Source organism: Pezoporus occidentalis, unplaced genomic scaffold (genome assembly GCF_034315485.1).
Source record: "Pezoporus occidentalis ecotype Australia unplaced genomic scaffold, CSIRO_AGI_Poc_V1 ctg67, whole genome shotgun sequence".
Taxonomy (NCBI): Eukaryota; Metazoa; Chordata; class Aves; order Psittaciformes; family Psittacidae; genus Pezoporus; species Pezoporus occidentalis.
In genome coordinates, this window is record NW_026916019.1 from 3,874,411 (window position 1) to 3,902,320 (window position 27,910).

Genomic DNA, 27,910 nt, shown 5'->3' on the forward strand with positions numbered 1-27,910 from the left:
TGGCTATTGTTTTGCACCTGAATTCTTCAAACAGACATGTGTTTAAACATTTGCTTACACGCCTTCCTGAAGCAAGGCTTAAATGCTGTCTCTGGTACAACACTAATGGCTCAGCCCATCTACTGAGAACTTATGGCTTGAAAGGTCTTGTACTGGGAAAATAAGAAAAAAAACCCCTCATGTCGAAATACTATCATCTACAGTCAACACTGGAAAATCTGAAAATACATCATTCAAATGACACCAATCCACCCATAATTTCAAGAATCAGCATGAAGAAACAGAAATGCTGGGATAATCTGATCTTTATTTAGGCCTATTTAAGAAAAGCTGCATCATATTCAGATAGTCTAACACTGCAAATAAGATTTCAATGGTCTCAAAAAATTAACATCACTGATTTAAGGCAGCTGTTACATAGTGTTACATTAATATTTCCATCAGATTGAATTCTTCTTTGGATACATTCATGCAATTAACTTCTACCGTATTTTTACACTGTATTTTGAAATATATATTGTTTTGTTTCCCCACATTAGAACTATCTGGTTAAGCTTTTCTCAAGAAATACAGATGGATTCATTGTTCTTCTTGCTCGAAGTGAAAAAATTTAATGATTTTATGATTTAATGACTTATTTGATGCAAGGAATTCACATGAGTGCCATGGAGATAAATATACATCTTATATGTGCATGTTACATGCAAGAATGGAGACATAGGAATGATGTTGAAACATTATTATTCTTAGCTAAAATCATTTTCCCTCCATATAAAACCCCCAAATATCCTTGTACTGAGCAGACTGCCTGTTAAACTTCCTCCTTTCCAAAAGATTCCTCTCCATGCCAACCTCTGTTGGTGATGAGAAATCTTCTGTGAAGCCGTAAACAATGCTCCATGTTGCCTCTGTTTTTCAGTCCAATTTTGGCTTTTCTTTTCCTTCTTCAATACCTGAAAACATATGGAGAACAGCTTTTAAAAACTCTCAATTAATAAAAAAGAAGAGTTTACTTACAGAGGTTCTTCTAATGCATTAATCTTTCTTTTGCCTTTATTGCACTTGTTTCTCGCCTACTTGCTCGCATGTGTTACCACACCTGCTGTGAACGAAAAGAGCATCTGCACACCTGATGGCAGTGGTTGTCCAGTCATGAACTGCTCAATCCTCCCTCCTGCCAGACCATTTTCAAATCACCCTAACCCCCTGATGCAGGCTCAGCCTTTGACAGTTGCAGGGGCTGGGAATAGTTAGTTCCCTCACCTTCCCTGCTTACAAGCAAACTAGGTAACATTTTATTACCTGAAGCTGAGCAGCTGACTTTCTTTGAAAGCAAGTTTTTAAAACTGTGTTTCAAAATTCAGCAGCTTTAAGACCCCTCCATTTCAACACTGGATATTTAAATATTTGCAAGTACATCTCCGTTTTTGGAGAGTACAGGAATAAAGAATCAATTACTGTTGATAGGGTTCCTCTCTTCTTGCAATAGCCATGTAGAATTAGGAGGGCTAAGCTGAGTGTACGGCTCCTTAATGAACTTATCTTTGCTGCAGGACTTGCCTCTTTCCTATGCTGAGTGAAGTCTGGGCTGGGCAGCAGATGGTGTTTTTTCTGGCAACAGAAAGATTCAGCTATTTCATATGCCTGTTCCTGGACAATAAATTACTACTGGTATCTGACAGAAGCATTGTTCTTCTCACTAAGCCCTCTCTGCCAGACATCTCAAATACAAACATTTCTTTTGGAGGTTTTCAGGCCTGATACATGCTAGAAAAGAAAGAGTTATGGGTACCGAAGGCAGAAGAGCAGCAATTTTTGAGAATGCTGAGAGGAAAATCCAGCAACAACTAAGATCACCTGCTAATGCAATATATTCATAGATGGCAGATACACTGAAAGTCACTTTAAAACCAGTTAATTAATTCCCATATGGGAAACAGTAAGACCCATCTGCAGCTAGAAACCACAACTGCAAAGCTGCCTTGCTGAAAGAAGAAACATGGAAACAAACGGGTCTGACACTGCCAGCAGTCCAAGTACAATGGTCCTGGGTGCTGCTGGCAAACCAGTGTAATGGGCGAGCCACAGCTTAAGGTTTAACCAAAACAAGAGGCTGGGTCTAAAATATTACAGTGGGTTTACAAGGCTGCTCCAGAGCCAATCTCGAGTCTTCTGCTTTCTGCTGGAAGGTACTTTTCCAGTAGTTTTAAATGAGCTACTTTATTTGCCTTTTAAAAGGAGCCTCTTTCCTTTCTTCTAGCACTCTACTGCAGATGCATCAAATAGATAAGCAGGAAAGCAGATACCTTCAAAACTGTAGACAGACACTGGCTTGTACAAAGGGCAAATTTTTCCTTGCCTGCCATGTTTGTGGTTTAACTCGGGAAAACTAACTGCAAATCATCTTGTCAGTAGTGAGGTTTTATTTAATGCATCTCCTGAGGAAAAGTAAAAACTCCAAACCCCAAACAACCCACTCTTGCCCCAGAAATCTCATGGCAGGCTGCTTTGATTTGCAAGCTTACTGCTCAAAAGCCCCTTTTAAATGTCTGATTTTCAAATAATATTTTCCCAAGTCTCACATAGTGACAGTCTGGCATTATTTTACATCTCTGCTGCTTGTGGCGTGCCTGCTGTATGCTTCAGGTTAGGTTTACACAAAGCGTTTCAAGCACAGCAAAGCAGCAGGTGGCTCCTGGCATTTTCTGGTTTGCAAGTGCTTCAGCTTTGGAGGACTTTGGATCAATATACTTTAACGAAATCAAGGCAATCATGGAGAAGATAAGGTGGCCACAGAGAATCCTGGAAGAGTTTGGAAGAATGACCTGATTGACAATAGCTCCTCTAGGGCGGAGTGCCACAAGAACCAGGGATTTCGTTATGCATGGAGATCTCCCAACATTTGTTATTTGTGGACTTGGTAAGAACATGTGACTCCTTCCCACATTATTATTCTTCATACAGGACTTATGTCAAGTGAAATTATTATTCCTTGTGGCTGCCATTTTTTAGAAACTTCTTTCCTGAATTAACTGAAGTATGTTAAATGGATGTGAATGTGACATCAAACTAAGGACTGGAACCATGCTTGAATACTGTGGCCAATGGTTGCTGGTTCTAGAGAAAAAATAAAAAGATAGTTCACAAGTCTTTAAGTAAAACTGCTTAACATACTTTAAGTAAACACTCAACCACCATCTAACATTAAGTTCTACCTGGTACTGGAGGACTTGTTAAAAAAGTTACCTGCACAGTAAACTACCATATGAATTTATGGTGTATTAATCAGTGCACACTAAGTTTTCCAAAAGGGGATACAGGCTGTTCATATGGTCCCAATATGTTACAGGCCAAGCAATGCAGTGACAGAATTCCTACAGAGCATGGATTTCACTCCAGTTGTGATTTGCGACTGTGACGATGATGAATGTTGTTTGCTTATTTAAGGCAATTTGATAAATGAAAAACATCTTTCATAGATTAAAGGAACCTCCTTCTAATCCTGTGTTTGTCTTATTTTCCCTTTTCCTCTTCTCAGCAATGGGTTGCCTAAGCAGGGTAGATAATATAGTCTGCACAGTTATGTTTACCCTGCACAAAGGTGATCATTCATTCTTATTCTACTGACATGAACATATTCATTTTCCTTGAGTAAATTTATAAGCAGAAAACACTTTATACCTGAAAATACTAAACCGATGTATTTTTATTTCAAAGTTTAAGCTTACTGTTAACAGCATTCCCACAGAACAATACTTTATTCTAGCTGCACCTAATGGGTTCATCATCTAATAAGTGGGTTGCAAACCAAGTGGGTTGCAAACCTCTCAGATAATTGCCGTCAGCTCTTTAATTAGTATTGGAAGTTAAATAAAAGAATATATATTCATAACTCACCAGGCTTCCCAGCAGCTATTCCATTCATCCATCTGCTTTTAAGAGCAAGCAAGCAAGCAAGCAAGACATTTCAGTGGAACTTCTGTCACTCCCCTTTGTTTTAGCCAGCTTAAAACCTTCTTGACTTCCAGGGGAGCATACGCAAGCCTTGATGGTGTATTTCGTAAGTTAATATTTCTAATACAATACTCACATTTTTGGGTATCCCAGATGTAGTTGTTCAAGACCTCTCCCACCAAGTAGAACATGTTAATTATTACAGTAACGGCTGCAAAAAATACTACTTTGACACCTGGACTGAGGTGATCAAGAAGTGGGTACACCCACACTCCTGTGACGTGGTGAATCCAGCACACCCTGAAACAAAATGAAAATAACAAGTACTGACTCTTACAGACCTGTTTTTCAGAACTAGCTTGGGCTATAGGCTTGGCTAGTGCAACCTGAAAAGCAATTATCTGAAAGAACTGCAAGTCTGAACTGAACTGGAGCACCAGGATGACATCTACCAGGAACAGACATCATGAACTATGAAACCGTAACTGACTTCCCACATTCTTACTGCCTTGTTTTAAATTTTGCACGAGCACATGGTCAACTTTCATATTCTGATGAGGGCAGGTATTTCCTTGGTGCGTTTGTATTTATGAGGAACGCACACCCCTGTTTCCTGGGGCAGCATGGAAACTGCAGCACCTCTGTTCCAAGCAGGTTCTTTATCCAAACAGCATTCAGTGCACTCTAGGCTCTCCCACACAACCCAACTCTGCTTTCTGCAGCATCCTTCTTTCATTTTGTACACATTTGTGTTTCTGTGTCTTCTCCTTGCTACACCTGGCAAGTGCATGAGAGTTTTGGGGTTTGCCAGAAACATGGTTCAGCTTCTCTTTCAGAGAATAACGTCTCCAGCACCTGTGTTTTAGGTTGCTTCTCCTTTTCTTTCAGTTACCTGGTATCATTTGTGATCTAATGATTTTTTCTCTAGGTATGATAAACATAAAAAAACCCCCAAAAACAACAAAAAAAGAAATCACCTCATCAGTGAAATTCTGCTCAGCTCCAAACTCACTACACAGTAAAGGCAAAGCAATGATAGTGGTTTCCGGGTGGCATAGAGATTTTTAGCAATCAGCTACAGGGCAGACTGTTGGTACACTAACCAAAGAGACAGTGTCAGCTTTACTGTGCAGCCTGAAGATGTGCTCCAGGTATGTGGTTTCTGCAGTGGACACCTGTATCCTCTGAAGGGATAGCTTTTGTGCTGAGACCTTTTTGTGTTTGATATGTGGCGAGTGGTAGTGAAGTAAGAGGGAGCAGAGAGAGTCCATACATTCCAGTAGGTGGAAGCTAAGAAAGGCAAATGCTGCCAAACAACTGAGCAAACATCACAGAGGATAATCGAGAAAAGTGCTTAGTGGAGACAGGCTGGGCCCATGAGCTGCTGGGCTCTCTTCAGGAATGTAAATCTCTTCCTTTCCGACCTGGCAGTTTGAGAGAGAAGCTCACAGTGAAGCACAGGTAGAGAAGACTCAGCAGCTGCACAGACTATTATTGATGGGGATTTCCATGTCTGTAAGATTTGCTTCACTTGATAATAGTTCTATTTGTTTAAGGAAGACTTTTGATCTTTAGATCAACAGTCACAGGCTCCTGAGGGCAGAGACACAGAATTCCACCCAAACTGTTATCATAAATACCTGTCACACAGAACAGAATCCCTGTTTAACAATTCTCCATCGCTCTGGAAATGGACATGGTTGTCATAGCTTCCCTCCCCCCTAGAAAAGCTTTTATTACAGCCAAACAGTGTCCAAAGTTGGACATTTCATGTAGGAATCTACATGTGTCAGTAAATTAATCTGCATGATCTAACTACAGATTAAAACCCTTTCTCCAAATGAGTTCACATATGGAAAATAAACTCTGTACTTTACAGTTATTTTCCACATTCTTCTATGCCAGAATTAACCTGACAAGATAAAAGTATCTGAAAAAATAAAGGATTCCTGCATAACCCATGGTAATGGGACACCAAGTTCCTCTTGATCAAAGAAAAAGGTGGGACAGTTAGATAGAAGGTAACGGGATGTCCTCTACTCCCAGGCTGGCTTAGCAGGGAGAGCCTGTTATTGCCTAATGTTTTCAGTTCCGTTTCATGATCATTCTGTGAAAAACAAGCTCCAAGAAAAAAGCTTGAAGAAAAGCCAGGTCTTCTTTTTCACTTATTTTCTCTGGTGTGATGAGAAGTGTCCAGCACTATAGAACACCTTTACAGAGGGACTTTTTTTAAGGAACCTTCTAAACTGCACCTATATAGTCACCTTCATGAACCAAGCAGGAGCTGCATTGACTAGAACGCATTTATGATGGAAAGAGGAAGTATTTTCTAAATCCACCCGATGAGTCACTGAGGAGCTTCTGAATGTCAGTCATCTCTGGTTAGTTCAGAGTCTCTGAGTTCAGCTTATGCACTCTGCTCTCTGTTGCCCACCCAGCACAGGAGCTCATTCATTGCTGGGTGATACTGCTCATGCGGTCGCTGAATCTGTTGTATGCCTGTCCCCAGTGCTGCCACACCATAGGAACTCATGCTTTGAGAACAAGAGGTACTGAGTGCCACTCAGGAGACAACAGTCACAAACCCACCTGATCAGCCACCCTGATCTTTCTTAAAATGGGCTTTACCACATAGCTCGCTACATTGGGATGGAGTAATATTAGCCTTCTTTTCCACTGAGCAGTGACACACTGACTATTCCTGTATTGTCTTTACCACAAATGGGAGCAGCAAAGGGATGACTGCTGCCATGGAAACCTCACCTGATGGCCTTTCTTAGTGGGTTTGTTCCTGCTTCAATACAAGCTATCATCTTGATGCTGCACAATAAAGGGCTGATCAACCGTAGGCATAAAGCTTCCAGAAAATATTGCCAATTACTGATGTTAATGAATGCCTTCAAAGCTGCAATTCTAGTAGTCATTATTCCTGTCCAACCTCATTATTAAATAAGCACAAGAGAGCATGAATTAAGATTTACTTAGGAGTGCTAATCTAGATCCAATTTAAGACCCTGTTATTGAACAGGTATAAAAAATGGGTCTCTTAGATAAAAATAAACGGAGGAGGAAAACTTTAAGCTAAAACTGGATCGTCTACTTTTGAGAAGGTAAAATTAATTCGAACCTCCCTGTGTTTGGGTACCACGGCAGCCCACGTAGATGATATAGCCATGTGTTTTCAAAGATTCATGTGTTAGAGGTCATTGAGCTCATTTAGCCATTTGTTAGAACTCGTAAAAAAAATAGGAATGAAAATATTCACACATTGTATTCAGATCAAAATGTGTGTGAAAAGAAGTGGTGATTTCAGAAGTTTTCAACCAGTTGGTGTAGAAATCAGAAAAAGCTATTTGAAAACACACAATATTGCTTCTTTTTAACAAGTCTGTCAAAAATTTGGCTTTGTAATGTTTGACTTTGTTTTTCACTTCTAGAATACAGTAGATGCTGTGTATCTCTCCTATCAAATGTATCTCTCCTATCAAAAACTATGCAGAGAAGATACAAGTACATTTATTCTTTGGCTATACATCTTCTGTATTGGAGTTATTGGAACCTTGTGGTTTATGTGTGCTCTACCTGTCACTTTGAGTAATGAAGCTGTTACAACAGCATGTGTACAACTTAGTCCTCGTAGAAGCAAGCTCAACATGTGTGTATAATGGTGGATAACCATGACACCCAAAAGATTTTTCAATAGGAGATGTTGCAGAAAATGGCTGCTCCTTCATGATGGCTGCTCTCAGCTGCAAGACTGAATATACTTGCACAGGCATCACAGTATGAAGTTGCGGTCTGAACTCAGAGTCTCCCCCCATTTCCTGCCCAAGTTGAGTCCTTCAACAAAGTCCACAGCCAAACAGCAATCAGTAGTATATGTTCTGGAAACAGAAACTATAAAATGAGGGCTGTGTAACTTTTCAAGAGCAGTGAATGACAGGACACAGAATAACAGCACATGTCATAAAATGTGAAGAGCTCCCAGTGCTCGTCCTTATAACAGAAGAGCACTTCAACAGAACTCAAACAAAAAAATCGTATCTGATAATGGAAATACCTTTCTGAATGATACCTAATCAACCTCTGGAATGCTGTACCCTATCTTTCAGCAATACATCTCTGAAATCAGGATATTCAAAAAAGTTTTCAAGTATACAAGTTTGAAAGTCTACTTAGTCCACTACTCTCTGCCATATAATGCAACTCTAGCAAGCTTCTGAAGTCAGGAGACTGTACAAGCACGTGTACAAGAATGTGTTCAGTCATGCTTAAGTGCAAAGAGTGCATGGTATATAAACAATCAAGACTGAAGGATCCAAACATCTACTTTTTGACATAGGTTTTTTAAGAAAATTTCCCTTGCAGGCTGGTTATTCCAAAATGGCCTGCTAAATCTTCTCCTGAAGAATCTGACATTAGCCATTAGTTAGAGCCTGGATATGACTACTCTATGGATATGACCTCGATGACAGTTCCTTTCTGGTTACTTCTTGCAGCAGCAAATCTTTTCCTGCATTTTCTGTGCTGTTTCCAGTAACTAGTGGTAAGGAAGGCTGACCCTTCAGTCCCAAACAAATCCTAAGCCATTTCACATTGTGTCTACCAAACAACAGAACATGGGCATTTTCTATGCATTTACAAGATCTTTCCTAGCATCTCTTCCTTTTCTGCAGAAAGTGAGAACTTTACCCAGAACTATCCAATTGTGGAATGTCTTCCAGAGGAGGTGACTGGCTTACAGTAGCTGAGTCATTCAAAACTTCAATGAACAAATCATCTGTGTTCACAGAGTAGGGATCAATCCTGTGCCTTCAGAGGCAGGAGCACAATGACCCATACTAAATCCATTCTACTTTTGGTTTCTTACACTGACTGATGTGAGGCACATTTTCATAAATCCTTCTGGTTTTTTTTTTCCTTCCCTCCCCCAGGAAACCCCAGGGGACAGCTTGTTCTGCAGCCAATCAGAATTATTAATATCTCAGCCTCATTAAGATGCTGGGCTTTTTATGATACCAGCCAACCAGGCCTAAATCACCTAAACCAGGAATGTGCATCATTTAGAAATTTTAAAGACTAAAAGATTAGTTCAATAAATAGTCATCAGTCAGGAAATAACAGCAATTATCGCCTCTTGTTCCAGTTTCTTATGCTGGATACTTCACTATCTGTGTGGTCCTGAACAATACATAGGTTGTAGAACAGCGCTCCTAGTGTGGAGTGGCTTATGCAGTCAGAAGATGACTCCTGGAAAACTGCAGCTGCAAACAATGTCACATGCAAAACATACTCAGCATGATATGGTGCTGCCATACTCTGGGATGAACAAAGCTTAGCAGAAATTTGTGTTTATATCCAGGTAGCTAGAATGATAGAAACTCAGAAGATTTGCTACAAGGTGTTGTCATCTTTGAAATTCATCTATTCTGATAAACAGTATTTCATTTTAAATATAGTAATGGTTGCTATGCCTTCTTGAGCTATATTTTAAGGAGCTGCACAAGTAAGTGAGAATATATTATCCATGCATGTCATCTGTGATTGTACTGTTGCTTTGACTGAAACATTTGTGGATGTGGAGGTGGAGGGGAGCCAGAATATATCAGTCCATAATGCCTATGTCTGACCTAACAGGCTGAGGATCCATGCAGCCTTCTCTTGCTGAAAGCACTTCTGCGCTCACATCTTCCTTCTGGGTCAGGTACAGGGGATGCTAATCTTCTCCCGGCCTATTTCTGCTGCTTCTACTTCTTCCTACTCTTTCCTGTTCTCAGTAGCTCTGGCTCCAGCTCCTTCCTCCTCCTCTGCATTGTCTCATCTGTCACTCACATCTCCCATCAGCCTGTCTGTCTCTTTCCTCCCATCTTTTCCCACTTACATGATGTCAGCTTTTAAGCTGCACATTTCCTTACCCATTTCTCTTTTAATGCATGGTCCTATTTAAACTCTTTTGCCTGCCCCAAGGACTTCTCACTTGTTTTTCCCCAACCACCGATCCCTGTGATCTCTATTGAACTTCTGTTCCCAATGCTTGCTTCCAAAAGCATTCATGACTTCCTCCCCACGTACATACAGACCCTCAGCACACTTAGGCACAGCCTTGATGTGTCTCTCCTGCTCCATTGGCACCAGCAACCTCAGAAATCCTTCTGGTTTCTCAGTCCTGCCCCTCTTTATTGATAAGCCTGTCAATTCCCACCAAGTTTCACACTGTAACTCTTCACCTCTCTCTTCTGAGTGTCGAGGTTTGTCCTAGCAGTCTGCACCCTTATCCCTTTGCCAGTGTTTGCTCTTTCTGATCTTCCTCTCCTTCTATGGAGAATCACAAGTGGAAATCTACAGCAAGGCTGACAGCATCTATCTCAAGTTAATTCCAAATTCTCAGTGTACATTCCTTTCTTAAACTTGTGCAAAGAAGAATTCAGCAAATTACCCCATCTACACGCTCTCCTTCAGCAAATCTACAGAACTCTCCTAAAGTCATTTCAGGAGAAACTTATTTTCAAATGAAAGTTTAAAGGTACCTAAGCTCTTTAAATAGATTTATTGAAGGAATGAATGAATCAAGTCCAAGCTTGGCACATGTGAAGGCAGCTCCTTGTGGATTTGAGATAGCAACAAGAGAGCAGATCAAGTCTTTTGCTCCCAAACACGTAGCCCAGCTACGTGTTTGGGAGAAAAACATGATTAGCGCAGTGGAGTCAGGTTCTTTGGGTCTGGTTTTTTGGCATGCTCAAGCACTCAAAAGCAGAGGGAACAAGAAAACCATTTTAAATAAACGTATTTGTCTCAGTTTATTTTAGGGACATATTAGGCTCTGATATTAGTTACCATGAGGTCATTCTTATTACAAGGAGCAACACATTTCTGGTTCTTTTCTGTTCCTTGACAACGAACCCCATACACCCATTGGCAGTATTTTCTGGTAGTACTGGCAAGCTTTTGGGTTTTCTTAGCACTGCCTAGATTTAAAAATTCAGTGCAAATTGTGACCTTTTCAAGCCACGCTAAATAAAGCCAATTGGCCATTCCTGTCTTATCCCATGGCCTGGATCCTGAAAGTCCATGTATGGTGTGCAACAGGCAATGCAAGTTTGGGAATGCTCTTCCTGGGCACAGTTCCTTAAACGCAAGGGAGAGCTCCCCCCTCCAGGGAGTGCACGAGCTAAGCGTGCCTACTCTAACGCTCTCTTGATAGAAGGTTTTGCTCAGATGAGGATGCTTCTCAGATAACATGCCTCTGAAAAATACTCAGGGGATACAAAGTTATTTAGCTACATTCTTCCAACTTCAGTGATTCTATTCAGAACTGTTTGACTCTTTCCTCATTTATCTAATATATATAATACAAGCTTGCTATTCCACCATCTCTTTCATACATGAAAGGTTCAGTCACATATGAAATAAGATAGAAAGTCCCCTCTGCTTGGAACTGAAAAAAATGCATTAAAAGAAGCAAACTTAACAATATCTTCCTGTGTGCTCCTTCACAGTACAAAGTGTGGCATGATACATAAATCATGTAGCATGGTAACAAGGTTTCAGCTGAGGGTGGGGAGAGAGTTCGAAATTCAAGGGCAAAATAGAAAATATCTGATGAGCAGCTGCTTAGAGTTTATACTTAGAGAGTTGCAGTGAAAGCACTTATGCTGAGGGAAAAAATGACGTAGGGAGAAGAACAAATCTCAAGTGGCAGATCTGTAACTTCTAGGTAAAAAAAAACATAACCCAAGGACTAAGCCCCAGCAGGGGACCCATGGACAACCAAAAGTACAAAGGGAGGAAGTTCTGTCAGCCTGTATGTAACTAGGTCATTTGCAGGTGTAGTCTCATTTTAATGCAATGTGCATGGAGGGTCTAAACGCTACACCAACAAGGGCAGCAAATCTGAACTAAGTAAAAGGCCTCTACCTTCATGTTGTCACTTAGCAGTAGGATAGTGGACCTGAGCTGTGAAAAGTAGGGGATGAAAGATCTCTCACTTTTCATACTTTCTGGTAGATTTTCCTAATCTGTGAATATGAGATATATTGTATTGATACCATCGAGCCAAGATTTGGCTTGCAGCCTCAAACAAATCTTGGATAGAGGCTTCAATAACACCTGCTGGCTGAAGACATGCACATCTTACAGATGATGGCGCAGCATAGCTTGTGTCTGCCTCCAGTCTTCCCTAAACATTTTCTTTCATAAGAGTAGAAGGAGAAATGAGCTGCAAGCGAACAATTTAGCAAGATGACCTTTAGGCTGAGTAAGCAGTTGTCTCTGACCAGTTTCAGAGAAGTCACAACTTGGAAGGCGAGTCACTTGAGTGTAGCCTTATCCATTTTGGAAATCAGGCATGTGTAGCCAAAACCAATAAACAGCAAAAGCAAAGGGAGATGATCATAGGCTGGCTATTTGCTTAGTAGTTGATTTCTTAACGCAGAATCTGTTCCCCTGCTTTACTTGTCCTACAATTTCCTTTTACCTTGTACTTGCAGCTGTGGGATGTTGGGATGTAGATGCACTGTAGTAGGCAGGATCAAGCCACATGAATGTCACACTGATACTGGATCAAGCCACATGAATGTCACACTGATACTGTAACAGATTCTTGAAAGATTTTAAGACACTTCTGTTTTATTTCACTTCCAGAACTGGATCATTTCCACCTTCTATTCCTACTGAGTACTACTGCATGTGTTTACTCACATAATTCTGAGAAAACAGGATCTGCCACAGGAGGTCAGATCACAGGTATAGTAACTCTGCCAACCCGTCTCTAAGCACCCTTCAGAGGAAGGCTAGGAAATATCTCAGGCATTTTTATGTATGGGTTAAAAAAACGTAACAACTTTCTCCTAAAGGAATCACAAAGTGCCTTTTTGCATGAGGTTGTCCTTATCCTACAATTACAAATATTTCTATTATTTAAGAAGCATGTGTATGTTTATAAAAGCAAATGGCAGAGTATGACTGTTGTCCTGGGAGACAGCACCCTACTGCAGCTGTGTTACTAGCATTTTATGATCACTCAGTATGTATGGATGCGTGTGAAGAATGGCCTCTCTTTCGTGCGACCACTGAAACAGTATGACAGTACTGCCTTGAGCCTGTGTTCCTCTCTCTAGTTTTACCTCACTTGAGAGGCAGAAAAGCAAGTATTATCCTCGATTTTGGAAAATATCCTCTTAGCTGAGGGAAGAGAAGAGAGGGTCATAAAATGTTTGCAGGAAGGGTAAAAGATAGATGGTATTAAAGGAGTATTGTAAATAAAACAGAAGTTTAGTGAAAAATACAATGCTAGTATGACCACAGTAAATTAACTCTGTCATGCAAATCAGGTGCTTAAATAGAAACTGGCCAAAGACTTAATTTAATGTTGTGTACGAAAAGTTATTTCTGTTTTAGTTTAATTTTTCACAAACATTTGCATTTTTTTAAAACAAACTTCAGAGTGTTTGGATTACTGGCTTATTCTGTAATTAATTTTACAGAAAGAATTTATGAGCTAGTAAGGAAAAAAGACGGTGTTCTACCTTTTCTGTTGCCACTTAAATACTGATGCAGGAAATCATTTGACTATTCTCAATTTTATTTGATAGAACAAAAATCCTAAGCAATAAAACTAAGGTCCAAGAAAAACATTTAGCTTGAAAAAAAGGTTGAAAAATGTACCCTTGGAAAGACTACTGCTTACATGGGATTGTTCAACAAATTCCTGTTGTGTGAGGTTTGGCATATACTTTCTAAAAATATAAGCATTTGGGGAAACCAGACAAAGCCCAGGTCTTGGACCAAACCAGGCATGCAGCGTGAATCTGTTAGCGATTATATCCATAATGAAATATGTGCCCAAATTTAGCAGTATAAAATCCCCAATACAATATGAAAACACAGCGTGTACAGCCCTTACCATAAAATATAGCCAACAGCAAAGGTGCACACTGCCGCCAGTCCACAGCTCCTGCTGGGATACTGATGATGTGTTGTTCTCATCTCGATTAATACAAAGGGCAAAACTGTTGTATGCTGAAAAAGACAAAACAACAGGGGAAAAGCAGGTGATACAAGTGATTCTCACTGCATTTCCATGCTAGTTCTACAGTAAGAAACTTAATCACAAAAACCTGAAGTCAATTTCTTGATGGTTAGAAAAACAAGGTAAAATGCCTCCATAAAGTCGATCAATAACCCAAACAATATCGTCCCTATCATGCCCAATTGTTCAAAAGAGCAGCCGAAATCAGTGAGCAGAATGTGCTTTTTCTTTTGTCCAGGAATCCAAGGTAGACAGTGAGTAAAAAGGGGATATGGCATGAGGAGACATGGGGGTGCCAGTCAGCCTTGCAGTTTGCAGATCCTTGCCACATCACCTCAGTTATTTTGACCATTCAAGTTAGAAGGCATTGCATCTGATTTTCAGAGACTCTAAGCACAAACAATACCAACTGAATGAATATAAATGGAGGTATATAATGTTTCTGAGAATGAGGTTTAAACGTATCTCTGTCTGGGGACTTGAAAACGGGATGTATTTTCAAATGATAGCCTCAATACCTCTGTTCCTCCATCTGTAAGACAGGAGCAATTATCTTCCACAGAAAGGTGTTGTGAATCTTAATTTGTTAGTTGTTGTGCAAAATGGTTTTAGATTCCCAAATGAAACATAGGAAAGCCAAAGCTGTAAAAAACATTTTCAGCCACTTTATTTAGCTGTGAAACTCCTTATTTTGTCATTTTCCCATACACATTTCGTATACTGCCCCTTCTGAGAAGGTCTGTTCATCCAATTAATGTCAGCAGCATGAAAAATTGCATCTAGCCTGCCCCCAACACTCCATGTCTAGATTTCAGAGTGCTGGCAGGCATGAAAATGTATATAAGCAAAGAACAAATGTGCCAGGAAATAAACCCCATCATTTCTGAATACACAGCTCATCTAGGACCAACATTATTGGTGACTGAAGAAACATATGCTGCCTTGCAACCACAGGGCCAAATTACTGCTGATGTCCAAAGGGAATTACTTCAGTTAAGAGTTTCGTTCTGGGGCTTGGTGTGCCTGTGACTGAACTCTCCTGCCCAGTCCACAGGGATGTCTGCAGGTGTACTACCACAAGGGCAGCCTAAGCACTAAACCAGGTTCAATCCTTCCCCAAGCACTTGATCACCAAATGGAAAATAAGGTTATGGATTATGCTGGCCATGTTTTGCCATCAGATGCGCACATGTAGTTCTGGGGGGAGCTGGAGGGCTGGATTTGTAAGTTTGCAATAATTAATGCCGTAAATCACACTGATTTTCATCAACACAAAGACAGAACAGGCATGGAGTAGAAATATTCTTGTGTGGATTATCAGGTTCAAATGCGAGGAAAGAGTGGGGTCTCAGCCTTTAACAATTGTAGAGAAGGAAGAACTGCTTGAATGGGAAATGATAAGATAATGGAAATGCCCTGTCTCAGAGATGTAACATAATTTGAATTGGATAACTGCTCTGATTTTCAAGGCATTAGTAATTAATGACTAGCATTTGGCAAATGTCAGGTGGATAATACAGCAGTTAGGGGAGCTTTCAATTTCTTCATCTTTTAACAACTTGTTCCACCCCCATTCCTTTAAACAGTATAAATCAGCATCAAGGGAATGCAAAGATGTTTTACATGTGGTCTGTGATAGAGGTGCCCACTATTAGATGAGAGGTCTGTAAACTGTGCAGGACTTTCAGAGTCCATTAACAGGGCCTGACAGCAAAGCAAGCCCTGGAGATTCACACGTATGACTTGCATCTGTATGGAAAAGGATTTCATACAGAGATCAGTACCTTACTCTGCACAGCCCCCAAAACAGGGTAGCTGGAGGCTGTGCAAATATCTTCTGCCCTGCCTCCATAACCTCTTCAGAGAAGAAGACAGAAGGCAACAAAGACTATTAACTCCAATCCTTACCCTTGATATTCCTTGCATGACATATTCTTGTGATCCAGTCACTTAGTCTTAACTCTGCACTATATGGATAATGGTTACAGAACTTGTGAGCTCTGTTTCTCAATTGAAATTTTTACTGCTTTAGATACTGGTTGTTGATGCACTCTTCATTGATAACAACTCAACAGCTTGCCAATTAAAAAGTAGTTAAAATAATTTCAGCAATCAAGACGGTAATCTAGGTGCTTTTCTCCTTTCCCTCCTTCCAGTTCCTGTAGTTATATAATAAAATAGGTCATTATTTCCCTAAATTCTCACTTCTACTCTTTTCTAAAGGTAAAGGGGGGGAAGAGGATAATGAACTGTATCACTAAACAGTTTGTGTACCAAATCTTGTTAAAAGTGCAGTGCAATTAAAAGTGCAGGGAGAAAATCAGAGATCTTAGATCTTTAATCTTAGTCTGTTATAGTAAATGTCCTATGTAATGTACCTGCAAACACTGCAATTTTACATATCCAGAGTATGAACTTTGGTTTAAAATGTTGTAGTGAAACTGCCACTCTAAAAAGCTGTTTCAGTGCTCTACCCAAACTACAACCAAGATAAAATTTGCCTTCCCTACATTTCAGCCCCTCCAAGCCCTGTAATTTAAAAAACATGAAATTCTGTATGCAGGGATACCTTCTGTCAAACAGTGCCAATTAAAACTCTGGAGCTATAAATACCAAATTTGAATCAGACTGGCACCTGGACTGAAGCCTAGTTAAGGTGAGCAGGGGTCAAACATGTGAGTGGGATCCATCAGGGCTAGGAAAGCTGCAAGAGGCCAGAAATTTCATACTCACGTTTTTGCTACCTGATTTCTGAATAAACTTGGGCCAAAGGGAATCTGAAGCTTAGAGAGCAAATACCACTGATGCTTCCTTGACCTGTTTGTTGAAGATCATGCTGTGCTGATCAAAGATGCCTGACTGGTATCGCTGGGACTGATCTCTTCTACTTACTGGCAGGCTAAAGGACAGCACATTTCTCACCTTGTTTGTCAAAGCACTTGGCAGTGCTTCTCAAGGTCCCACAACCCACAACTGGGGAAGAAATATGGCTTGCCAAATTTCAGCTGCTGCTAACAATGCATTAAAACAGAGAGAAACCAGATCAACATAAAGAGCCTAGATGGATTTGCAGAAAGGTTATCATATGGAGAATTTGATCGAGGAAACTCTCCAGAGACTGACTTCAAAGGAGCAACCTCCGAGTGAAGCTGAATTAGCACACACTGCAAAAAAGCCACCCTAAGAGCTGCAGTGGATTAATTTCTTTAACAATTGCCACCGCTTCCTAAGAGAAACTTTGCTCCTTACTCACTCTTTAAAAAGATGGTATTAAAATGCACATCCCTATGGTATATATGTGTCTAATGATATTTGGGACTGCTAAATCACATTACAAATAGGCAGCACATCTGTAGTGTTGGCTTGAGAAGTTGAGCTTTGATGGAGGACTGTGCTTCCCCATTTTATGTGTGTGCTACAACAGTTAGTTGGAAAAAAAGATTTTATGCAAATCAGGTACAGTAAGTTCTGTAATAATCTTTAGGCAAATTAAGTGCTCATTCTTGAAAGACTGATTATATATTTTATCTTTCAACAAGTAAGTGCTGTTTAACACTGTTTTTATTAATACCTCACTTTGCCTTTTCTCCTCCCTTAGTTTTAAAGGGAATGTTAAAAGCATTTCAAAAGGTGCTAAATTGACAGCTTTGTGTATTGCTATTTTCTGTCCTTAGCACAAATACAGCAGTGCTATCTTCCCAAGCCACCCAATCTTGATCTGCAGATACTGTCCAGAACTACCTTTACAACAAGGAGTTCAGTCTAAAAAAACTTTTGCTTTCTCTGATGCCCGGTCAGTAAGCAGAAGTACCACAGGGATCTTGAAACCATGTGGGGTTCATGTAAATTGTAATTATAATTCACTCCAATGAACAGAAGACTGTGACTTGCTACTCAATTTGATCAGACTAAAAACTACAAGGTAGAGGACATTTTAGTTCAATATAAATACCATGGACCTTGGCTTCAGCATGCCATTCAGCCCATGCTCTTAAGAGTCATTGAAAGCCCATAGACAAGAAAGGAAAACTTGCAGCTTTCATGTCACTTTCATGTCATGCTTTCATGCAGCTGGTGGACTGGGAGCCTCCTGGAACTGCTGCCATTCTCTGCAACAAGGAGGCTGCAGATGGGTTTTGATCCACAGAACCTGTGTAGCCAGGGAGCTGGAGGCCTCATCCCTTACCCAAAGCTTTGTCCATACCAGAGACTCTGCTCTGGCATGGGCAGCTGCTCCACCATCTGCTGGGGAAACTGCCCTGCAGCACATTGCCACTGTACCTGAGACGTACGCTGATATGAATCTGATGGAGGCCCCTTCTTTGCACCCTGCTGCGTGAACTGTTGCGCAAACTGCTGCATGTGCTGGCTGCCTCTGCTTTCTGTCTTTCTAACATCCCTCTAAAGAATCTAATTCCCATCAGAAGGATGTTACCCTTCACTGTTTTTTTCTGAGCTCATAACCAGGGTACATGTTGTTAAACAGTTGCTGCATGTCAGAATGAGCAAAGCAATCTGCCTGCATCTCCTCTGACGTTTCAGGTAAGAAGCACCTTGAGATTAAAGGCTTTACAAAAACAACCATCAAAATGACCATTCCTCTTAATTTAGAAGTACTACCAGTGTATTCACCTTGGAAACCAATACTAATAGGCCTAAAAATCCCTACAGCTGCAGTCAGGGCCATCTGTAAAGTAAAAGCAGTAATACAGCTGCATTTTCTGCATGTTCCTAGAATAACACCGAGAACGATATCAGAAACTAGTAAACCAAGGAGCACCATTATGATTTACTCGTTGAGGAACTTCTGGGAAAGGAACAGCTGGCAAGAGAGTATTTATGTGTCATCTGAAGGATGATACCTTCCACCAAGGCAGCCTAATCCATAAAGAGAGCAGCAGGATATCAGAGCTGGGTGCATAATAAATTGGAATCCTTGAGTGAGTCTGAGCCCTTCTGAGACTCAAAGTGCTGGTAGCACTTTTCCTCTTACAAATGAGAAATTATGACTATTAACTGAGACATGCTGATGCACAGGATGCACTCCAAGGCAGCCACAGACGGCTCGTTAATTGTTATTGTAGGTTGGAAGGAGGAAGAAGTATTGTATGAGCTAAACAAAGACCAATACCCTGTAATGCCAGAAAACACACAAGAGCCAGAGAGAACCATTTTCAATCAAAAGAAGACCGCAATGTTCTTTGAAAAGAAATTCAACACTTCTTTAATGTCATCCCTCTTTTCTGTAGATAAATACAGTAGACATGGCATATCTGACTTAACAGGAACTCTGTCACTTTCTCCACACATACCTAATTGTTGATGGATTTGTTCTGGTTGTTTCTGATGCATGAAGTACATACTACGTATCGAAATAATAGTGTCAATCTGATCTCACCCCTGTGACTGTACTAATGTCAGGGAGGTTATATATAGGTGTTTATCTATACAATTTCCACAGTGCCAATCACCGAAGCACTTCAGCACCTCAGGAGCATTGCTAAACATACCCTCACAGCAGCCCTGATCTGTAGCAGCAGGATATCCTATCCACATTTTGGAGGAGGGCAAGATGGAGATGGAATGCCTCACTTGAGGGCACACAGGGTACCACTATGTAGGAATGAAGAATCACATTGTATTCCTCAGTTCCATTCTTGAGTGTCAGACTGATATGAGCAAGCATCAAACTTGTAGTAATAACAAATTTGGGTATGAAAGCCTACCTCCTCATTGAAGTTTATAGCTCTGAGACATCTTGGCCCTTTCAACAGCATTCAGCTTTTACCTTGACTGACCCTCTGTCCCGATTCCCCTCTGCTTTCGGAGGCTTCTTCACTTGCCTCCCTCTGAGCTGTCTCTCTCCCATCTGAGCTCCTGCTGCTTCAAGCTGCTTCTTTGTAGCTCCCATCCTACCAGCCCAAGTGATGGCTCTGTGCTCTCCCGGCCCTGATTCAGCAGCTCCCAGGGCGACATATCCCTGCTTCTGTGTTGGCCTCTTTCAATCACCACAGGCCTTCCTCTCACATCCATTAGGACATTTGGCAGGCACAAATAATGCCTTGACACATCAAAATCTTGGTCACTCAGACTTGAAACAGGATGATATCAGGGATGGGCCTGGCTGGGACAGGGCATATCTGGAATAGCGGAATTATGCAAAACCAGGGTTGCACTGCAAGTGGAACAGTATTGTTACATGTTTAATTTTCTTTAACTTTCAATTTTCTCTTAACTTCAATATAACTGCTTTTACTGCATGCCATATATCCAGATATCATTAAATACATGCCAAGTCTAATGTCACGTAAGTCACCTCCCTCCTTTTTGCTGGGATCCCTTAACTAGGCTTTCTCTTCTTTCAGTGCTGTGCCCAAAGTCCCCAGTCAGCTCCTGACAATGTGCACTGCACTATTGCTAGGAGGCTTTGAAAATATAAGAGACTCAACAAAGCTCAGGTTCTGTGTACTCAGCACAGCTGATCAAACCCTGCAGACCCCAATTTTACTTTCAACATCAAGCCCTTATTTTTGCCACAAAATCCTTAGAAAAAACTCACTGCTAACAATGTGAAACACAGACACATGTACACCCTGTCCAAGGATCATTCATTAATCACAATGTTACAGTTTTTCTACATTTTTCATTCAGCTTATTTGCTTCTTACCCGTTAGAAACCACTTGCCCTAGAATTTCTTAAGCAACTATTTGCAAAAAAAGGTTTATTTAGGCAAAGAAATACATTCTTGGATCTTATAATTATCCTTAAAATCAATGTTTATACACACGCACCTACATGTATCACCAAGATTTCATTTGCATGAATGAATGCTAACTGTTTATGCAGGTCATGCTGAAAAAGTGCTAGTAAAGTCATTGAGCCTCACGGATTCCTAGCACAAAAATCTCTAAAGAAAGCCTGCAGATGTATTTTAGCAATGTTTTAGAACAATTTTACTCATACGGAAAATAGTATTCCTCTCCTTGAAAAGCCATCTCCTTCCATATCATTAATCCATCTCTCAAAAGGAGAAAAAAATTTACACCAATATGTTTTCTAAATCTCTTTAACTGACTTGAAAAATTTATCTGTACATAATACGTGCCATGTTAAATTCTAATATCTGGCAATTTCCCAGGGCTAGCACTAAGGTTTTTGCAGAAGGATATTTTTGGCTTCATGATAGCCAAAGTATCTTCTTTCTACCCCGAAGACATTGGACTCTGAATCTGTCACTGGTCCAGGACTGAATATTGCTTGTCCTGGGCTTTGGGCCAGTATAATTTGGGGAAAGAAATTCCACATTTGGGAAAATCAAAAAAACATTATTTGGCAGTTTCCTTTTCAAATGGTGGCTCTTTGATGCTGTTTGGAAATTTAAAATCTTGGAAGTGGTTACTGAGGAGATGGATTTATTGGGTGCTGTGCAGGTGAAGTAGCCAAAGGTCAAACTTTAATCTATCACATGATGACTGCAACTATCTGCAACTTGATACAATTTATCTCACAGATGTTGTAATTATCATTATTTATTTATTTACATTATACAAGCAAAATCCTTTAATAAATAACTCTAGAGGATGTAACTCCTAAGCTTTTTTGTTCTCATATTACAAAAAGCAGTAGCAGACTAACATGGGCATGGTTGCCTTACTGCACCCAGTGATCTGTCTGTAACCAGTTTTGCCTGAGGTGCATTGCCCTGTGTCTTCTAAACAGCACGTACTTCACTGCAAGGCAGAGGTGTATGAGGGAAGAACTTCTCAATCAACAGTGCATATGCCCCTGGCCAAAGCAGAGTCTAGAGGTAATATCTACTATTACCACAATATTACTAAGACCAGCAGTGATGTGCTTTCAGTGGGTGCATAAGGTACTGACATGTGCTGGGGTGCAGGGAAGAGAGGGTAAGTGGTGGGGGTGTAGGGAAGGCAGGAGGCATGGGCTGTGGACCTGTATTTGTGGAGGGGCAGATGGGGCAGCAGGCATGGTTGGAAACCTTGTTGAGGGGTAAAATGAGTTTGCGCAGGAAGGCAGGGGAAGAAAGACAAAGCAGCCTTGCTTGTGTGCCTCCTAGAGCTGCTCCTCCTCTGCAAAGAAGGCATGTAAGCAAACAAGCCTGGGGAACATCCTGAACTGAGGTCTTCTGTCATGAAAACGCAGACATTCCCTATTTGTTTTACCCACTGTATGACATATTTTATTTAGGAGAATCATTCTGCTTCAAATACAGTCAGTTCTAAATGCCCTTGTTCATGTTAAAACAATTGTTATTTTGATTGATAGTAAATGCCTACACACCATAGTAAAGGCAGCAATGTTGGACACAAAGACATCACAAAATCTATAACCTGACCCTTTAAAGTCTGACTTGAACCATAAGATTTGACTTATGAGACTAGTTACAACAGTGCTTCATGCAAAAAGCATTAAGTTAATGCTGGATCAGGCAAAGTTGCCAAACACACCCTATCATAATTAATCAAGAATATTTCAAAACCAGATCACCTCCAAGAGGTTATTGATTTCCTGTCACGACACGTTTTCCTCATGAGGTGCTACAATGCTATGTATCTGAGATGTGCTGGAGTGTATTTTTCAGTGACTAAGCCTTGATCTATCTTCCTGGATTCCTGCCACTGGTGCACTGACATCTGCAACTACTCATGTTTGACAGTCTCATGCACGAGATATGTGGCTTCCAACTTGGATGGTATTAGTAAAGGAGACTTTCTGAATACTTCAAATGTAATTGAAAGCAGATAAATACAAGGGTCTCAAGAGGGTGGCATACTTTTTACAAATGGAATCACATTAAATCACGCATATACATGCTTAAACTGAGAAAGATCTCAGTGTTAACCAGTATAGTATGCAAGAAAGTGTTCGCCCTTGTTCTTAAATATGTATGAATCCTGACAACGTTGCATCTTCCTAAAATCTAAATATACTGAATGGCTAAAGTGTGGTTTAGACAAGTGTGAAAAGGTACGCATTTGGGGAGTAGAGCTGGGGAAAAGGAACATATTCAGAAACTGTCAGGTGTTTTGCCTTTCACCCATGCTTTACCTATGACATTCATGTCTTCTGTGGACCATCTCTGCCAAGTGATGAGAGCTGAAGACAAAATATACATCATGTAACCCTAGATTATGCTGTTACAGTGTCAAATGTCAAAAAATAAGAAACTGTGTTTTCTTTTAGAGCAAAATTCAATGACATTCCTTACATAGAACACATTTCTATTTACCCGTTTTTCTTGGTAAATGTGGACATTGATCACTGACATTGTAATCCGTAAATGTATTTCTGTACTTATTTACTGAATACTGTAAAATTAGAGGATGTAAATAAAACTGACACTAACACCGCTTGCAGTGCTGTACATTTCCTTACTTTTTTAGACTATGAACTCTGCAAACATATGTAATCTTGCTTTAATGCAGATAAGGCAGAGCTTGATAAATCTTTTAATGGGAAATGGCCTGCTATTTCCTGCTGTCAAATACTTGTTTGAGGATTGCAGTAATTGATGGGCAATATATGAGCATCACAAGAGGACTGCGATACTGAACATATGTGGTATCAAAGGGCTTCAGGAAGATCAGATTGCAGTGCAGCTGTGATACCCATACTATCAAAGCTATGGGTTTCTCTGGTTTGTCTGGCAGAGCCTGGCCTGATTTTTTATGTTCAGCTTAACTTTGATTTGTCTGTCACTATTTCCCTCATTAACAGCTAGGCTGATTTCAGTACACTACCAGTGACCTACACGGTTCTTCTATTTTGGATGTGAAACAGGAAGAAGAGCTGTAGATGAGATACGATTCTTCACACCACATGGTAGCATTTTTCATAGCAAGAAGGGGAGCAGAACTGTCATATGTGTAAGGTCAGTGGCTCCTGGCAGAGCAGTAGGTGAGTGGGAGGATTGCAATGGGATGAGGTCTGATGTCTCCTACTCTGGAGAACCCTGGAGGAAGGAGGACTTCTTACTCTGCCTGGCTTCACAGTTTCTCTCATGGAATAAAGTCCTTGAGGAATTCTGCTCCAGCCTCCCAGCAACAGAAATCAGCTGAGATATTAAGTATTTAACATGAAGTACCCCTTGGTCTCCTTCTCAGGACCCTGATAAATGTTGTCTGAGAGGTTCATCAGTTTGGTGATACTTTTGTCATAATACATTTTTTTGGTACTAGAAAATACCTGTATTCCCCTATTGCCACAGGAACTCAAGACAGAACTTCCTTTGCAGCACCTGCTCACAAAGTTGTACAATCAGTCATCTGTAAAGTTTTGCCATGTATCCTTTCAGCTGGTCTGACAACTTCTGTGCTGAGGGATGGATGTCAGCATTGGGACTGAGGTCACCTACACATGCAAGTGGTTCATGACACTTTCTTGAAACACAAGAAACATCTTTTTTAACTGTCAGGTGATTGCACACAGAAAGTAGTTGCCCAGAGGGGCTGTGGGGTCTCCAGCCTTGGTGATATTCAAAATCTGACTGGACACTCTCCTAGGCCACTGGCTCTAGCTGATCCTGCTTGAACAGGGGAGTTGGACAAGACAATCTCCCTCAGCCTTCTCACCTCAGTAACTCTATGATTCGATGACCCTACGTCCTTAATTTCCTGGCTGTTATGATCATTGGCCTTTATATACAGTCTTGTCAGCCCTCAGTAACTCGTCTTCCACCTCCCCTCCCTGGCCAAAGCTGGTTCTGTAAAAAGTTGCTGCATTTTGTACTTGGTCTTTAATACTATCCCCTTGGTTCTCTGGGGTGAAAGCAGAAAAGGAAAACTGAACCACCCTGACCTGCAGTATTTCCACACTGTGCACTTCAGAAGTCTCTCTTGATATCTGAGTATTTTCTAATTAGTCCTGTAACTGTCACCATTTGTAGCTGAGGAACAGAGAGATGACAGGAAGGCCCCAGTTCTACATGTGGTTTCCTCACTGTTAATGATCACACTGTGTGTGAACATGTGTCTGAGGTGGAATGGGAATGCCTTTCAGATGAGAATGGATCAGGCAGTCACTATTTTGCACATTTCCTAATGTTAGCTGTAACATTGCTCTGTTGCAACTAAAGCACTTGGAGTGACTACAAGTGCAAGAATTGCAGAGTAAACCTTTACAAACAAGCAAGATCACTACGTATGTGTCACTGAAGAGGAGTAACAGTGATCCTGAGCTGCCTGAGACTGATTGACAGAGGCCTTATACTGCAGAATGGCAGCTGCTAGAAAGGGGAAAATGCACATTTAATTAAGAGCAGTCCAACTCCACAGCAGTGATATTTTCCCCTGGGAGGGAGCAGTAAGGATAACCTCACTGCTAAGGGAAAGACCAGAGAATCATCCCAAGCACACACAGCTGGAGTGCAGGTGTGGGAACCAGCATGGTGGGCACAGGAAGCTGGGCAAGAGAAGGAAATCTCTTGAGAAGAGCAGAGATTTTAGATTTGGGTCTGCACCAAGTCAGGACAATGATATGGTGGAGAAAAGCAAGGACGGCCCGGACTGATAGCCTGACAGAGGACTGAGCTAAGAGCATTGCAAAGGCATGCCAGAAGGAAAAGAGACTTGTGTAACACTGCTGGTTTATTCATCACAGGCTTCCCAGGGTAATTTTTTTTCCCACCAGCAGGGTTGTCTTTTCTGCAAGCCCCCGGAACCACCACTAGCAAGCAGTTAGGCACTACTGCTTAGGGGCACTCACACGTATAATTCACTTCTGCAAGTTTCTAGGTGGGATCTTGTGCCAGTGTTATTTTCAGCAAGAACAGCTAAGTGATCGAACCCGGCCCACTTGATTGGCAGCAGTGCTGGGCAGAAAGGGTACATAACGCACACCCACACCAGACTGTGTGCTCAGCACTTTTGTTTCTCTTCTGCTGCCGTTGCTGCTGTGGTACATTTTTAGTGGGTTGCTAAACCTTGCATTGGCATTTCTGCAGAAGGTACCTGTCAGTACACTGGTATTAGTGTTTTAACACTTGACCTATTAGCCCACCTTGTTGAGCAGTCTTCTTTAGTCCTATAATCAACTTCTTAATGCTCCCTGCTATAGAACAAAATTAAAACATAAAGAAAAGCCTGTTGCACTGACGAAATGTCCAAGAGCTGTGGAAATACTATAAAAAGACTTGGCACTATACTACAGTCCTTAGACAAATCCTGAACTTTAAACAGCTCTCCATTCTCCAGTGCATGATACTGCTTTCTCATCTCAGGAATATCACTTACTATTCTGCCATTTCACTGCAAAAAAAAAAAAAAAAGCATCAAAACAAAACCAAAACCCCAGACTTCTTAGCAAACTGGGACAAAGAGTACATGAAGAGACTCTTGGTAACCCAGAGCCACTATGGGATGAGCAGGAATTGCCACAATGTAACTCCTTGATGGTGGTATGAACATTAGTCTTATTAATAATTAAAATAACTTCCTATTGTCAGTATGCTTTATGAACACTTCAGTTGACCCTTATAACATTTCTGTGAGACAGTGGAGAAAAATTAAAAGCACTTTACCAGCAAAAAAATGCATGCAAAGAAAGAAATAGCATCTTGTCTAAACCAAGGCGATAGGCAGTCACTGATGGATTTTGTATTGGAATGTGGGTGTTGGTGATGCTTTTGATGCACAGCCCACAGCACCACACCAGTCCCATCAGGAGGTCAAAGTCAGAACAGTTCTCGTAGGAAGTCCACAGCTACTTAAGGGCTTAAATGTACTGACCTCATACATTCATGGCAGCAAGAGAAGAAAATTATGTGGATAAAATCCAATCGTTTAGGCCCCTAATCAAAGCAGATTATTTCAAACCTTTATATTAAATGTGAACTCACCTCCCTCTCTAAATGTCAATGTAGACATGCTAGAGAGAACACAAAAAGGCCAGAGGAATACTTGGACTGTTGCCTGTGAACTTTATTCTTGTTCTGACCCCTCTCTGCTAGTGAAAGCAGAGAACAACTGGGAGCTTAAAACTAATGGACTTCAGCTTCACAGCAACTTTAGACAGGGTGCATGAATTTGAGCCCAGGCTTAGCAGCCTGCATCCCAGTGACTCATACAGTTGAGATTAAAGGATTCATGACATGCCTTCAGCTAGGCATATCTTGGGAAGCAGAAAGGATGCAGGAGTAGCTTTGGGAGCCAGAACATCACAATGATATTTGGGAAGAAGTCCCTGTACAGTTTCCAATCTCCTCTTCCCAGGAAAAGTTGACAATACCTTTAGGAAAACATACAAGCCTGAAGAAGCTAACAGAAACTGCATTTTGGTGTCCTCCTCCAGCCTGCCTTCAGATGGGATCAAGGGGCTGAAATGACTCTAGCCACATTAGTGGATGACCTCATGGTGGCTATGAACATACTACAAACCTCTATGCCACAACTGCTGTCTAAACAAATACTCCATCTCTCCCACACAACAGCTGGGAACCTAGCAAACACCAACCAGCCTCTAGCACCCCTGTAAGGCAGGAAAGCACTGCCAGTGTTTTAAAAAGAAAACTGAGCTATCAAAACTGTAAATTTGCACACAGTACATAAGCAGCAGCATTTAGAACTGCGCCTGGATCCTTCGGAAACCTTCTCTACTGATCCTTCTCTGCTGGTAGCTGAGACGCAAGATTCTTCCCCGAGGCAGAAGGTTCTTCCTCCGTGCCAGGGGGAATGGGCATGAGGGCACCCACCTGAGCTCTACTTCACAGCCTGGTGCTGGTGACTGGGGGACATAACACTGCAACCACTGCCTTCACCTGAGAGGGACTGAAGGAGCTCTCCGATGTACTTGACCAGCGTACTTTACAGATGATGGACTGCTTTAGCCAAGAAGTGGAGAGGCATTCTCACTGTGCTTCTGGGAGAGGTCAACAGCTCCTCTATCCAGTAAATCCTTGTCTGAGAGTTGAG

At 41.1% G+C, this 27,910-nt stretch overlaps 1 protein-coding gene across 1 annotated transcript in view; it reads right to left on the reverse strand.

Moving 5' to 3' along the window:
* Positions 1-287: 287 nt before the first annotated feature.
* The window catches only part of AIG1 (androgen induced 1), a 129,147-nt gene continuing 101,524 nt past the window's right edge, over positions 288-27,910 (reverse strand). Inside the window, exons 4-6 of the mRNA XM_062640828.1 lie at positions 13,856-13,971; positions 4,091-4,254; positions 288-953 (exon numbers count right to left, since the gene is read on the reverse strand). Coding sequence (XP_062496812.1) covers positions 916-953; positions 4,091-4,254; positions 13,856-13,971 — 318 coding nt within the window. The 3' untranslated portion in view covers positions 288-915. The remainder of the gene's footprint in view (positions 954-4,090; positions 4,255-13,855; positions 13,972-27,910) is intronic.